We start from the raw sequence: 13,611 nt of genomic DNA on the forward strand, positions 1-13,611 counted from the left end.
TATTCATATTTATGCTCATTATGCTTACATTTTACTGATACTATCTTAAAATAAGAACTGTAAATTCTTAAAATCCCATGCTCAGTATGTACGGAAATCTGTGCCGCAAGACCACTTCTACTTGCTTAATGCATGTTAAGGTGGAAAGAGACCAGTCAGTGAACTGGTATAATCATATGCACGGTGCAGCCATCTTGTCTCATCTAGTTGTTCCTTCAATTGTGGAGAACAAGATGCTGTAGGTGTTTCAAAACCAGAAGATTCTTCTGTTTTACTTTCATTAGGACCTAACTTCTGTTAGCATTCTGATTTTTGTTGGTCTTAATTAAGATGATTTCTTTCTCTTACCAAACTGTGACTATAAAGACATACACATCATGGTTATCTTTTTCATCCTTTTAATAATAATAATTAATAAAAACCCCTGTTGCGATTACTTTTCCATTTATTATTGTGATATATACATTTATTTTTTACAAAGGAATTTGACAAGCAGATTTCTGGAGTTCTTAATGGAGTTGAAACAATAGCCTATGCATGTCATGGTACATGCATAGTGAAATGACGAACATAAATCACATACCCACATACACGCACACACAGAAAACAAGGCACTGTTAAGACTGTACAAGTAATAAATGACCAAAAAGTTATTGATACATTAAAAACTGAGCTCCTAATGAAAACTGTAGCAGTAGTCATTTTAACACCCTAAAGCTGTGCATTGTTTTGGGGTTCTCTGCTTAAAAGCCCAACTGTGTCCCTCTTTCCATATGTATTGGACCCCACATTCGTAGGTGAATAAATTGCTCCGATGTTGTTGCTGGAACGAACTAAAAAATCAGCCAAGCGTTGTGTCACACATGTAGCAGTGTTGCATTTCCGTTTCTCTAGGTGGTGACTACTAAGGTAAAACAAAAAGAGCCAAGATTAAGTCAAATGATGAGCAATCAAGTGTGCCACTTCTAATAGGCATTTGAGCTGTGCTAATGTGGGAGTTCTTTTAATATGTGCACAAATACAGGAACATTACAATCTTCCTACCACCTACTTTGTGCCTGAAAAAAAATCTTGCGCTGTATGCTATTATCAGTTTTAATGATGAGGTTTATTTAAATGCAAAGACCTTAGCAGTCATATGTCATTTTTATTGATATTCTGCATAGCAGTTTATTACATCTAGAAAACCTGTAATGATAGTATAGTTAAGGCAGTAAGTGAAAACAATGACTAAATGTTTAACTTTAAGCTGAACTTCTAAATCTATTCAGAGCTCTTGCTGATATCATGAGGATTACTAACATAATGACAATCACTAACATTTATTTAGTTCTCTTGTTCCCACAGAATCATATCCTGCTCTCACTGAAGTGAACAGTAGTCTTCCAGTCCACATCAAGTGGATCGCGTCCAAAGACTCTTTCTCCCAACTGCACCATGTATCATGAGAGGTGGCAGGCGTTGCCAACTTCTGCCGACTTCAGTACCACTTAAGATTTAGTTCTGTCTAAACAGAGATGTCTTCACTACTGAAAAGTTGCCACATCTTTGTTGAAACACCAGCAACTTGAAAGTGCTGTTGTGGTAATCATTTGCTGGATGAGACTTTAAAGAGTGTCCATGGAAGAATCAGTATCTAAAAAGAACATTTTATGGTCTGAACCAATAGACCATTTACAGAACTCTGTGTAGAACTTACGTAGCATGAGATTTTTTTTTTTTTTTTTTAAATCACAATACAACAGTTAGCTTGAGAGGGCTTGGGTTTGCAAGCTTGTTTCTTAGACCACCATGTTGTTCCTTCAGACAGAAATACTTCCTTGCTGAGATTGCTTATTGGGTTACTGTTAATTTTCTTGGGTTTCTTCATGTTGATGTGGTATGAGGTAGACAACAGTTTGCAGCAAAAATTTGCTGTGAAGAGTGGCAATTTCCCAGTTTCAAGCTCTGAGCAATTACCAAGGAGTACATTTTCCTATTGATTAAATTTGTTATTTAAAATGTCATCTATTCTTTTAGAGTTATGTGTATTAATCTAAGAATCCAAATGGAATAGCAATTGTGAGAGAAATGTCTGTATTATACTGGTTCTTCATTGGCAAATAGGCAGCAATTTCTAAGCAATTAGTATTTTAAATATGTAATTGTATTTAAAGGAAATGGTTGGCTAGGTCTTGATACAGGTTCTCTTAGGTTTCCATGGATATTTCTATTGATTTAAAAAGAGTTTAATCAAGCCCTTAACATATGAGGTTCAAACAGCAACTGGTTCTCATGGAAATCCTGATTTGTTTGTGGAGGCAGAATTTTCTTTTTCGTTAAAGGTACAAAATCGGGCCCTGACATTCCAAGTTTAAAACTCCAGTCCTTACAGGAAGCTACGAGATTTCTGGCTGATGTCTAGCCTGACTGAACCCATTATATCTGTTAGCTCTCTGATCTGTGGCCTTTAATTGAATATGTGCTTCAATGAGACAATTCACCCAGTAAGAGATTGTAAACCAAGGCCCCAGAAAAGCAGATAAGGCATACCACACTCATAAAGGTGATGCCTTGTGTTTGAGTATCACAATTATTATTTTGTTTTATTTTTAAAGTAATAGCTGTAAAAATGTGGGAACTTAGTCTCCATTATCAAAATATTTTGGAAGATAACCAAACTGTCATATAATAATGAATTTTTTTTTTATAAATTTGGAGAGAAAGGAACAAGCAACTATACAGACACGTGTATTTACTGAATCTGTCCATAACAGAATTGTTATTGAAAGAAGTTCACTCAAAAGCCTGATGAACAGTTAGAATAGTCCAGTGCTGTTTATCTTTTAGTACAAATTGCAAAAACTTTTTGAAATGCTATTTTATTCATAAAGAAGTTACCTGAAATTGGATTTATGGATTTATAAACATGAATGCATTTCAGACTAGTTAAATTCTATCAGAGCCAATTGCTTCTTTTCCTTCTTCCCACGATTAAATTGATATTTAACTCTGTAATGAAACATTACTTACTTACAGGAAATAGTTATGTTATAAAATAATTCCATTCTAGCAGAGCATTAGTGTTATTAAGAAGGGTATATTTTCTTTTTTTCCCTTCAGGCTTGGAAATATGACAAATTTAAATGAGAAAGCCCTTTCAAGATACACCTTTCTTCTCAAGGTAATGTAGTATTTGTAGCCTTTTTCATTTATGAAAGCATTATAATTGTAAAGTAGTTAAATGATCTCTGGATTTCACTTTCTACCCTGAATGCTTTGATCTTTATGCTACAGAATGGTTCTATTTACAAGAAGAAGGGTATTTTAAGCTGTTTTTGAGAATAGGCAACAGACACAAAGAGTTTCAAGTAACAGAATATCACTGGCATGAAGTTTGCTTCATAATTTAATCCTAACCAATATGACTAGAAAAAAACAAGGAAAATCAATACCTTTTTGTCTTTGCTGCTGGTTGTTCTGGCATTTCCTCAGTAAGTCCTGAGAGTGTATTCCGTGACATTACTGGCAATATCCATCCTTGTCTCTTGGAAGTACCATCAGATAGATCATCAGCCACAGATAGTAATCTTTAAAGAACAATAAAATACCCTGTGAAATTGAATAGCTCTATTTTTGCTCGTATTATTTGAGACATGAAAGCAAAAGCAATTAATGCAATAATCTGAACATGTTTTCCCCTAAAAAGAAATAAATATGATTATTTATTACTCACTTCTCAATAGGTGTAGCTTCCAAACAGCTCAGAGTGACAGAAAGTGCAATGAAGAAAACTGACAGCTTTAGGTTGCACATCTTTGCTTCCAAACTTTCTGAAAAGAATAATGATTCAAAACTGAAAGCAAACCCAAATACTCTTCAGCATATCCTATTACTGATGCCCATTCTGTCCTAAATCAACAGCAGCTAGTCTTTTTCACAGGCTAGAGTGAAAAAACGATCCCCCTAAGTTTAGTGACACAACGCAGTTTCAGAGAGAGAGCTCTCAACAGTAAATGCTCATTTTCCATCTAGTAGTTTCAATCCTTTCCCTTATCTCCAGTTTGCATTCCCGACATGTCCCAGTCTCAAACTGTGGTCCCAGGTGCAATTTACCTTGAAGTTATCTCAGCCTTTTCCTGAAAAATGCTGTTGATTAATAATGAGAAACATTCTGCTTTCCTGAAAGCACATCTGTTGCACTGCATCTTAAGCACAAAAAAAAGGGAAATTGTTTACCTTTTAGTGGTCAGGGAGCTAACGGAAAAAGCACGCCCGTGTTAGCAAGAAGGGTGCATGCAACAATTCCACGCTTGCATCTAGCTCTGGAGTATCCTTTTTCCCCCTTCCTTGCTGACAAGTAATACAGCTCTTATATACCCTTCACACCTTTCTCGGCTCTGACATCAGGCAGCACAGAGACTGTCATTAATTCCCATCCCTATAGATAGAAAGTACCCCAGAGAGGAGCAGAGGCAGATAGGTCATTATTACATTAGCACATCAGTAAATATTCACCTGGTATATGCAGGATGCCCTCGTGAAGATACTGTAATAGCATATTGCACATCAGAACCGTAGCCTCAATTTTACAGTTCTGATAAGATGCTGAGGTAATATTACCTGTGGGTGTTTTCAAGGGCTAAATAAGGTAACAAACGTTATAAAGAAAGCCAGAGTAAATGAAACACCAGATCACCAGTAACTGAAATATAAGAAAACATATATCTTCTTAGAAAATATAGGATAGTTAAAGTTGTGGAGGTTTGTTGCAGAAGTATATAATGATCAAAATAGAAAAAATATTTGAAGGGATAAAAGCTGTATGAGGAAGAATAAAAGAGTGAAAATTATTTAAATTGACAGGGTGATCATTCAGGGTAACAAAGTAGAAATCATGTATGTTTTTCAGTAAAGTATAAATATGAAAATTCTGTCATTCTTAATGTAAAATCTTATGTTTTACTAACACTGGTAGATTCTTTATGTCATGCATGAAAACTGTGTCAATTAATATTCTTAAGAAGGCAAAGACTAGGATTAAAAAGCTAGGAAATGCCAGAATGAAGGCTGCCAGTGCTAATTTATTTCTCTAGTGTGCACAGAGTATGGTTCAGGGAAAAATATACAGCTTTTAATAGACTAAATGAAGTGTTAATAAATTACCTGACTGCAGATTTCCAAGGATACAGATTAGAACCATTTTTTCCCGATTTCAGTGGGAATTAAGCAAATTACTTTTTTTTTTTTTTTCTCTCTCTCTCTAGTTGCCTTTAGGTGCCCAAATGCCTTTGGACAACAGGTCTTTGAATTATTTATGGAGGTTAAGATGCTGACACAAAAGCTCAGGCAAAGTTTTCTGTGATAAGAAGTTGTCATATGCATCTTCCATATCCCCACAGAACATGAGTTAATTCATAACTGCTTCAATGCCAAGTACATTGCCTTAACCGGAAGCCTCCTTCTTTGCCAGTTTAGTCTCTAACACCAGATTTCCACTGAAATAGCTAAGTTCCAGTGCTGGCTCTCTTCAGGCATCTGTGCTACTTGAGTTGAATACAGAAGGAATGTTTAGCTGGGATAGTAGCCTCTTAACCTGATACTACAGCTAGTTTGCCAGTAAGATTCTAGCAAGTGACAAAGTGTTTGGGTTTTTTTGGTTTTATTTTTATTTATTTTTTTTTTTTTTTAAATGGGATGCTGCTTCTGGATATTTTGCTCTCTGTTTTTAACTATACGATCATATACTTCTTTTTCCCCAGGTTCCTGTCATCTTCCCCTGGATGGACAGTCCCAGTGTGAGAGAAGTAAGTATAGCGTCATTTTATCTTCACCATGACAACATGTTCCGTGCAACATCTGAAACAAGTTTATCTCTCCAAAGAGTCTTCTGATGTTATTTTCACTGTAGCATTTGACTGCAATGAAATAACATTCTGGTGTTATTTTCACTGTAGCAATTTCACTCCCCTGAAATGAAGGCATGATTAGATCCATTTTACAGAGATAGAATTCTGTTGAAAAAACAATTATGCAAATAATCTGGCAGTGATTGGCACCAGCCAATATTCACAGCTTGAATATTGAACTCAAATGTCTTGGTGCACTTCTTCCGGGATGGGAAGACATCCAGGTCACGCTGACACTCAGTAGAGGTGTGTGTGCTCAGCTCTTGTGAAAAGGCAAGCTCATGTTGTTTCAACTCCTGAAAAGCCGTGGATAGATCAGATGCAGTTTGCATCTGAGATGTTAGAAGAGTGGACTGGATATTCAGAATCAGTGAAATTTTAAGGCATCTAAGTGAATGGTTGTTGTGTCAAGCTTGAATCAAGCTATAGGTTGACATAAGAAAAGTGAAACAGGCTTTTCAAAGAAATATCGGTCCAAAATCCTAATTCCAGCTATCCTGCAAGCGGCCTTGGGAAACCTCTAATGCTTTGAGGGAAGAAGAGAAAGGCTGATTCTTGAGTGCATTGTAGAAATGAAACTGGCCTCATGATGTCCCAGGACCATTGTCTGCCTCCTGAGCCACACAGCATTTTGGCAGAGTCAGCAAGAAGTCTATCCAGCTATTATTCAGATGTAATGTTAACAAAATTAAGGTATTGTGGCTTCTGTTACTACTTATCTTAAGCAGAAGTAGTGTTTTTCCACACAAACAAGAGTGGAATATGAAATCGTGGAATGTCTCTGACAGCAGAACTATTCATAACTCAAATTTCAAGAACCTGGCACTGAGTACTGTGCAGTTAGTACCATTCAATGAAGCAGTTAGAAAACTATTTTTATCACTGACAAAGTTCCTTAACCTTGATCTTAGAAAAAAAACAAACCCTTAATTATTGTGCACAACAAATATTATCAGCCTAAGGATGAAATCAAGTATTCTCAGTAAAGAAACCCACAACCAATTATATCCTGAGTAGTTACATGGTAATTTTACATATTTACACTGGAGTTATAGTCCGTATGAAAAGATTTGTCTGAAGTATGGTGCCTATATGAGGGTTAGGGGACACCAGAGATGAGGTTTACAAAGAATCCAGAAGATATGGTATGCCAATGCCCCGCTTCCTCCTGGAAACTACCTACATAAATGTCTTGAGTTGCAAGATGATGACCATGCACTGCACTGTAAGGTACTGGCAGCAGGGGAACAGGGAGCCAGTCTTGTCTCAAGTGTCTGCTGCTTTTATGTACTGGGGAGTGGGATTTATCTGACTAAATGTGAGATGAATAGAGAGAGCGTTCTAGTGCCTGTTTCTAATGTAGAAGTCTAAAATAGCTCAGATGATTTGTGCCTGTTCCTCCTTTTTGACTATAAAAACAGCCTTGGGTGACTCGCTCAGATATAGATGTTTACACTGCAGGTGTCTAAATGTATGTGAAATGAATTCCATCAGGGGTGCTTTAACTCTCTTATGTGCTCAGTTCCTAACATTTAAGGTTGTCTCCCTCTCTTTCTCATATTTATCTTTTTCTTAGGCTATTCTTGACACCTGCTGGACAGCTGTTTCCCACTTTTAATGGCTGCTTTTCAATTTCTGAGTTCCATATTTGCTTAATAACATTACTAACACACATTAAGACTTTTGGTAATGGATGTCTCTTTCCCGTTTGTGAGAGTGACAAAAAGCCATATTACCTGTTGCATGCACTTTACCAGATCCTGTTCTGCTGTGTAAGGTAAATGTCTCCAGTAAATTACATTGTTGCTCTGTTACCAGAACTGTAAGTGTGTGAATAACTCATGGTTTAGTTTTCTTGTTGTATCAAAACAGAAAAGGAAAAGCTTTAGGCATTAACCTGAAATAAGCATATTTCAATTTTTTGAATAAACCAGAAATCATAACAATAGCAGCGTTAATATGCATTAGTGTAAATACTACCAGTAATGAAACAGAATGGTGCATGTGTCACTGCTTGTAGCTGTTATATGAGTTGAGCAGAAAGTTTCATGTGATCTGACAAAATTGTTTCATTTTTATAACAATTTTATTAGCCTTTGATTCCTGTTAAGTAAGTCTGAATCATGGTTCGAAACAAAAGTAAAGTATAAAAAAAAGGTTTCATTGATAGTGTCAGCACCTCTGAAAAAGTCTAAGTGCCTTGTGTTCAAATGACCAAATCTGAAATTAGAGGAGTAAATCAGGTGCCTAAACATAGTTTTCTGCTATCATTTTAGATGTCCTAGGATATCCAGGACTGACATGCATGAACCCAGCTAGTAGGACACTGCTGTAGGACAACTGCAGACTAGGTGGAACATCAGAGGGAGTCTAAAATTACACTAGACACCTATGATTAGGAACCTGGATTGTTCCCTAACATTTTATATTTGGATGCCAAAGTCTGAAAATTTTGGCTATAATACTCTTGTCCCACTATTTCTTGCTTGGTACTATGTTGATGAATACTTCAATGTTTGTATTTTCTGGTGCATGGAGTTGTAATTTGCTACTGTTAGCACTAAAGCTATGTGTATCTGCTTTGTTCAAATATTGTTTTATCAAATATGTTTTTGCTAGCACAACTTTCTTTGTTGGTCCTATTTGGTGTGGGCCATTTCAGCACTCATAAAAACTCAGAGAGCTCTTCTTGTCGGTCCCAAAACTGATGTTAAACCTCTGGAAGAAATATGGAAGAAGCAGCAGATGAGGTAATAGGAGCAAAGTTAATAATTTCTCCCCCAGTGGAAAAAACAGATGATTCAGAAATGAAGGGTGGCCATCCATGGAATTGACTAGCAAATGGAAAGAAGTCATTTGGATAGTTAACAATATCTTAAATCTGACTTGTATTATGCCGCTCAGCTCACACCGTTAACAGAACAATGATGTAGCCTCAAAGGGCTATTGCTAATGATTTCTCTGAGAATGAGCTCAGCAGAGTTTGTGCTGAATCAGTTCCTATAGCTGGGAATCTCCCAAGCAAGAGGAATAAACCCCATGTTTAGATCAGAAAAGTCAGAATTGACAGCACAGTGATTGATGAGTTTATAGTTCCTAATGCCATTCCTACTTAGATTTTATAGAGCATTAATTGCATGGCTTCTATTGGCTTGCATCCAACAATTTACCTTTGAATACAATGGAAGGTTTAAATTCTTGATTTTCTTTTCCCCTGTCTCTTCTGCAACCTGCTTCCAGAAATATAAGCAAAAGCACAACTCTCCTTTGGTTATCAATGTCACTTACAAGGGATCTAGACAGTGCTAATGGTAAATAAGTAATATGAAATAGTACTATTATTCTTCCTTTCTGGTAACCTAAGCCATCCATTGCTTCCTGCTATGATCATTCTCTAAAGTCACTGTCTATAAGAATTCACCTATAAAAAGGTATTCAGCTTTCAAATATATTGCTGTAATGTTTACATACCACTACTACAATAGTATATGGAGTCCTGTAGCATGTGGACTCATATGTGTACTTCAAAGCGGAACAAATAATTTTGCTAAAAGGAAGGCTATGGCACTTACTTGGAGTACCTCCTTAGAGAGTCAGTGCATTGTAAATTCACATCCTGGCTCACTGCATAGGTCTCTCCTTACAGAAGAGTCCAGAGTGACTATATTGCTACTGAATGTGCAGAATGAGGTCTCCCTGAATGCTCCTGTAAGGGAAAAAAGAGATAAGGAATTAGGTATGTGTAAAAGTGCTGTTTCTGATTTATTAAGTGTAACTGTGAGAACACTCCCCCCCCCTTCCCCACCCCAGCATCTTATAAAGAGCACAGACATCTGTAGAAGACATAGTGAGACCAGGAACCACCCTCCATGCTCCCCAGATTTATTTCAGTGGAGGTGAATTGCTAGTAAGTACAGAGCAAATGGAACCATTCACCAGTAAGAGAAACTACTGGTTTTCAAAATAAATCTACACAGAATCACGTCAGCCCTTCCTACCTGATTCAGTGCATAAGTTTTAACTAAGTTTTCTTTTAAACTATCTCACTTTCAGTAATCAGACTTTTTTTTTTTTCCCCTCTGCAAACTGCAGCAAGAGAATAACAATCTGGCTTTGTCTTGAAACACTCTGAGTCTTTTAGATGATGCTGTCTTGACAGCTCTGCTATTAATAGTGGCATTTTCTCTGCTGTTTAAAAAGGAGAGTTGTGCTGAACTGAGAATCAGTCATTTTAGTAATAATTTTTCACTAAGGGCAAATGCAGTGTACTAGCTTATGTAGGAGGATTTACGTTGACAATACCATGAAGCATAAATTAACATATTTATGGTATGTCAGCACATGTGGCTGCAAAATAAGATAGCCCTTCTTCAAAGAGAAGTGCAATACGGCTGCATTTACCGTATGCTTGGATTATTGTATGTGTGAGTGCAAGACCTGACCTTTTCATTCTACTTGGAGATGAGAAAAGATTTTCATAAGCACAGGGAACGTGAATCAGTACATGAAATTGTCTCTGTATTGTAAGAAGTCATTAAAAAATTCATTAGGACTTCAGCATGTGTATCTGGAAAAAGATTAGTGGATTTCTGCTCTGTTACGGTAGTGTCTTTTACACCAAATATTGCTGTTTCCATCCATTTAGCAACCACTCCACTTTTGGCTGAGATCGTCCCTGGTAACAGAAAACATGAATGGTATGGAAAAGTCAGTACTTAAATGTGAGCTTTCACAAATACTTTAAGAGCTACAGGTGACACAGCTGATTCAAAAGGTGGTGTTTTTTGCAATAAACTGTTATTGAAGCAAATACCCAGTGGAAAATTGAAGGCACTGTATTATTGCAAGACAAAAAAATCTGAGGCTCTGGAAACATATTAAAATAATTTCATATTAACATATGTTCTGCCAATGAATGCTACAGTTTCAATGGGACAAAGCTGAAAAGTCGTCTTATCATAGCGTTTCATTCAGAAAAGAACCTTGTGCAGAGCAGCAGAGAAGTGCATACTTCAGGACAAGTGTCTTTAAAATCTGTGGGTGTTGAGTATGTACTAAGTGTTTATTTAAAATGGGTATCTTAAGCTCTGCTTTTGGGTTCAGAGTCTTTTCTATTGCATAAACTGTTGTCTAGATTGGTGGTTGTTTTTTTTTTTTTTTTTCTTGATTTACAGGATTCCTACACATTTCCAGATGGAGGGGTAGACCTTTGGCTAGTGACTATCATTCTAGTGACTGTAGGCTTGATTTCATTACTCTTCACAGAGGCCCTGTACCCCTTCCTGATGCATTTGCATGGGCTGTGAATGGCTAGTTTCATTTTAGAGAACTATCACATTGTCACACTGTTCATACTTATTGGTATTGTGTTAAAAAATGAAGAATGTTGGCAATGTGGTGTATAATTTCACATCAACGTAATATTTCACATAATTTCATGTCAATGAAGGGTTAACACATTCTTAAATTATTTTATAAGCAGTCGTCATAAACAGTAATAATCTTCTCTGTGGTGTTATGGATCATTACAGCCCACTGCTCTAGGTCATATATCATCCTGTTGCCTTTTATAATACTCGTAATAGTTTGTAACAGTTGAATAAACAACTGTTAAAAGAACCATAAAAATTGTCACCATAGAAGTAAGGTGCTTTTTATTAGAAAGTCTTCAATGTACGCTGTTATTTGAAGTCAGTTCTTTAATTTTCATTGTCAAAAGAGGATGTATATTTCATGCAACTTAAACCTTTCTGAGCAGGTATACTTGTTTTGGGGGATCCTATGAAGATTTCCTATGTTTTAAAAATGAGGTGTTTGTAGTTAGAAAGCCATGCTTAAGGCTTGCATAGCTACGTGCCTGATTCCCCAAAGTTCACCCATGTTCCTGGAGCTTCCACTTGGATGTTTCACACCTTTTAGGACTGAGCTGTCTTGGAAGAGATCCCTATGTAAAGTGTACCTACAAAGGCCAGGAGTATCACCTTTAAGCATTTTCTAGTAACTGGTATCTAGCCTGTTGTGTGATGATATCTCCGCACAGAAAGCGTATTATCACACACCAAAAAACTTGGGGACTTGATGGATAGCGAAAGTGAAATGCTAGCAGGTTACATAAACCACTGATTGATGAATCATAGTTAATGTCATTTTTTCTCCAGAGAGACTTTGAAGTCTTTGAACTGCCAGTCAACCTACAGTACATTAGTTCCTTTAGCTTTTCTTAAAGTATGTTCATGAGACAGTACCCCTCGTTAGTGGAACACTGACGTCCTGAGCACACAACAAATCCCTTTGTACTTTAAAAAGGAGGCACTGCCCAAAAGTATATCATTAGACTTTCAACTTTTTTTTTTACATAGGTAATTTATTCTGAAAAGCTGTTTTGACAATTGGAACATTTATGTTTTCCGACATTTAAAAATAGAAGTTTGTGTAACAGAGTATCTTCCAGCCTTGTGGCAAATTTTACAAAGAATGAAGAATTTTATGTCTCCATAAAGTTTGCCACAAGACTGGAAGCCATGAACCTGTTTTGCTAAAACAAAAGCAAAACCCCCAAATCCATACAAGTGGAAATCAATGTGCTGAACTGCTTTCTTAAGAGAGAAACTGTTATGACAGTCTCACTAGTTTAAATAAATAAATAGTTATGAAAACAGACAGCAATTAATGTTTTGCACATAGACAATATTATCTCCAATGTATGGATATGAATGCTTGCTATAAACAACTATTTATTGTTCTTGTGTTACAGGGGAAAAAATTGAGACGATGATGAGTTAAGGGGGATGCAGAGAGTCAATGGCAGAGTCGAGGATGGAAGACAGATCTGAATCTTCATCTGGTCTGTAGCTGATGTGCACTCTGTTGAGGTGAGAGGAAAGGAAATGTTACTGGATAGTCAAACTAAATCTGAATTCAGGCTCAAAATGGGCAGAAGGTCTTGTGCCTTTCTGTGTTTCTGCATATATAGGGATAAACACCACCCCGCTTGCTTTGTTAATTGGAAATGGGTGCTTCCCTACCTGGCTTGCGTAGATCAAGCTCTTACCTATTAGTCTCTTCATTGGCCAGTACAATGAGACCTTGTGACTCCCCATGATTTACCTCAGACTAGTATAACCACTGCCAGAATAAATACATTTTTGATTAAAGGAGGATCAGTTAAGTTATTACATCTTTCTTCATCTTGCATCTTTCCTCTCTGTCTTCTGAGAGAGTAAGTTCCCAAAATATCTTGAGAAGGGTTTTTTGCTCTGTGCGGATGTTGTGACCTCTATGAGCAGCTGAAAGGAGAGAAGATGTTGTGAAAGAGCCTGTCTTGTGAGGTTTCCAGACTCAGTTTTGCTGGTCTGTTCAAAGGTTTAACTTTGCAGTGAAGCTTTTGGAGTGTGTACCCAGACCAGGGCACAACCCTGAGAAGAAAATTCTGTGTTGTGCTTGTTAGTAATTCTCTCCATTAGTCTCCATTTGACTGGGAGCTGCATGGCTATCCAACTATCACAGCTCTGCACAGCCACTGTTCTGATCAGTACTAGTAAGGGGTAAAATTTTAAGCTCCCTTGTGTCTCCTGATAAGCCTGCAGTACAGAAGCAGATCTCAGGAGATACAACTGAGAAAAAAAAATGGTTTTAAACATCGCTTGGATTGTGGTCCAGCTCTGAATTGATGGGGGAAATTACAGTGAACCTAATCTGTGTCACGACATCCTTATCTGGGTTG

The 13,611-nt window shown here is 36.9% G+C and overlaps 1 protein-coding gene across 1 annotated transcript; it reads right to left on the reverse strand.

Moving 5' to 3' along the window:
- Nucleotides 1-711: 711 nt before the first annotated feature.
- On the reverse strand, nucleotides 712-4,528 carry IAPP (islet amyloid polypeptide). Its single transcript, XM_009332838.1, has 4 exons — nucleotides 4,219-4,528; nucleotides 3,716-3,812; nucleotides 3,435-3,569; nucleotides 712-904 (listed from the first exon to the last, which is right to left on the reverse strand). Exons 2-4 carry the CDS (start codon nucleotides 3,793-3,795, stop codon nucleotides 712-714), a joined length of 408 nt encoding a protein of 135 aa, XP_009331113.1. The 5' UTR covers nucleotides 3,796-3,812; nucleotides 4,219-4,528.
- Between the last annotated feature and the right edge of the window lie 9,083 nt (nucleotides 4,529-13,611).

The sequence above is a fragment of the Pygoscelis adeliae genome, unplaced genomic scaffold (genome assembly GCF_000699105.1).
Source record: "Pygoscelis adeliae isolate BGI_AS28 unplaced genomic scaffold, ASM69910v1 Scaffold38, whole genome shotgun sequence".
NCBI classification, from domain to species: domain Eukaryota; kingdom Metazoa; phylum Chordata; class Aves; order Sphenisciformes; family Spheniscidae; genus Pygoscelis; species Pygoscelis adeliae.

Bases quoted from the DNA above. Each gene is read 5' to 3' on its own strand.
- IAPP (XM_009332838.1), bottom strand. From the start codon at position 3,795: ATGTGCAACCTAAAGCTGTCAGTTTTCTTCATTGCACTTTCTGTCACT. The intron at 3,570-3,715 runs GTGAGTAATAAA...TGTTCTTTAAAG, and splicing joins GAAGCTACACCTATTGAGAA to ATTACTATCTGTGGCTGATG. The intron at 905-3,434 runs GTATTGATTTTC...GTTTTACCTTAG, and splicing joins CCAGCAGCAAAGACAAAAAG to TAGTCACCACCTAGAGAAAC.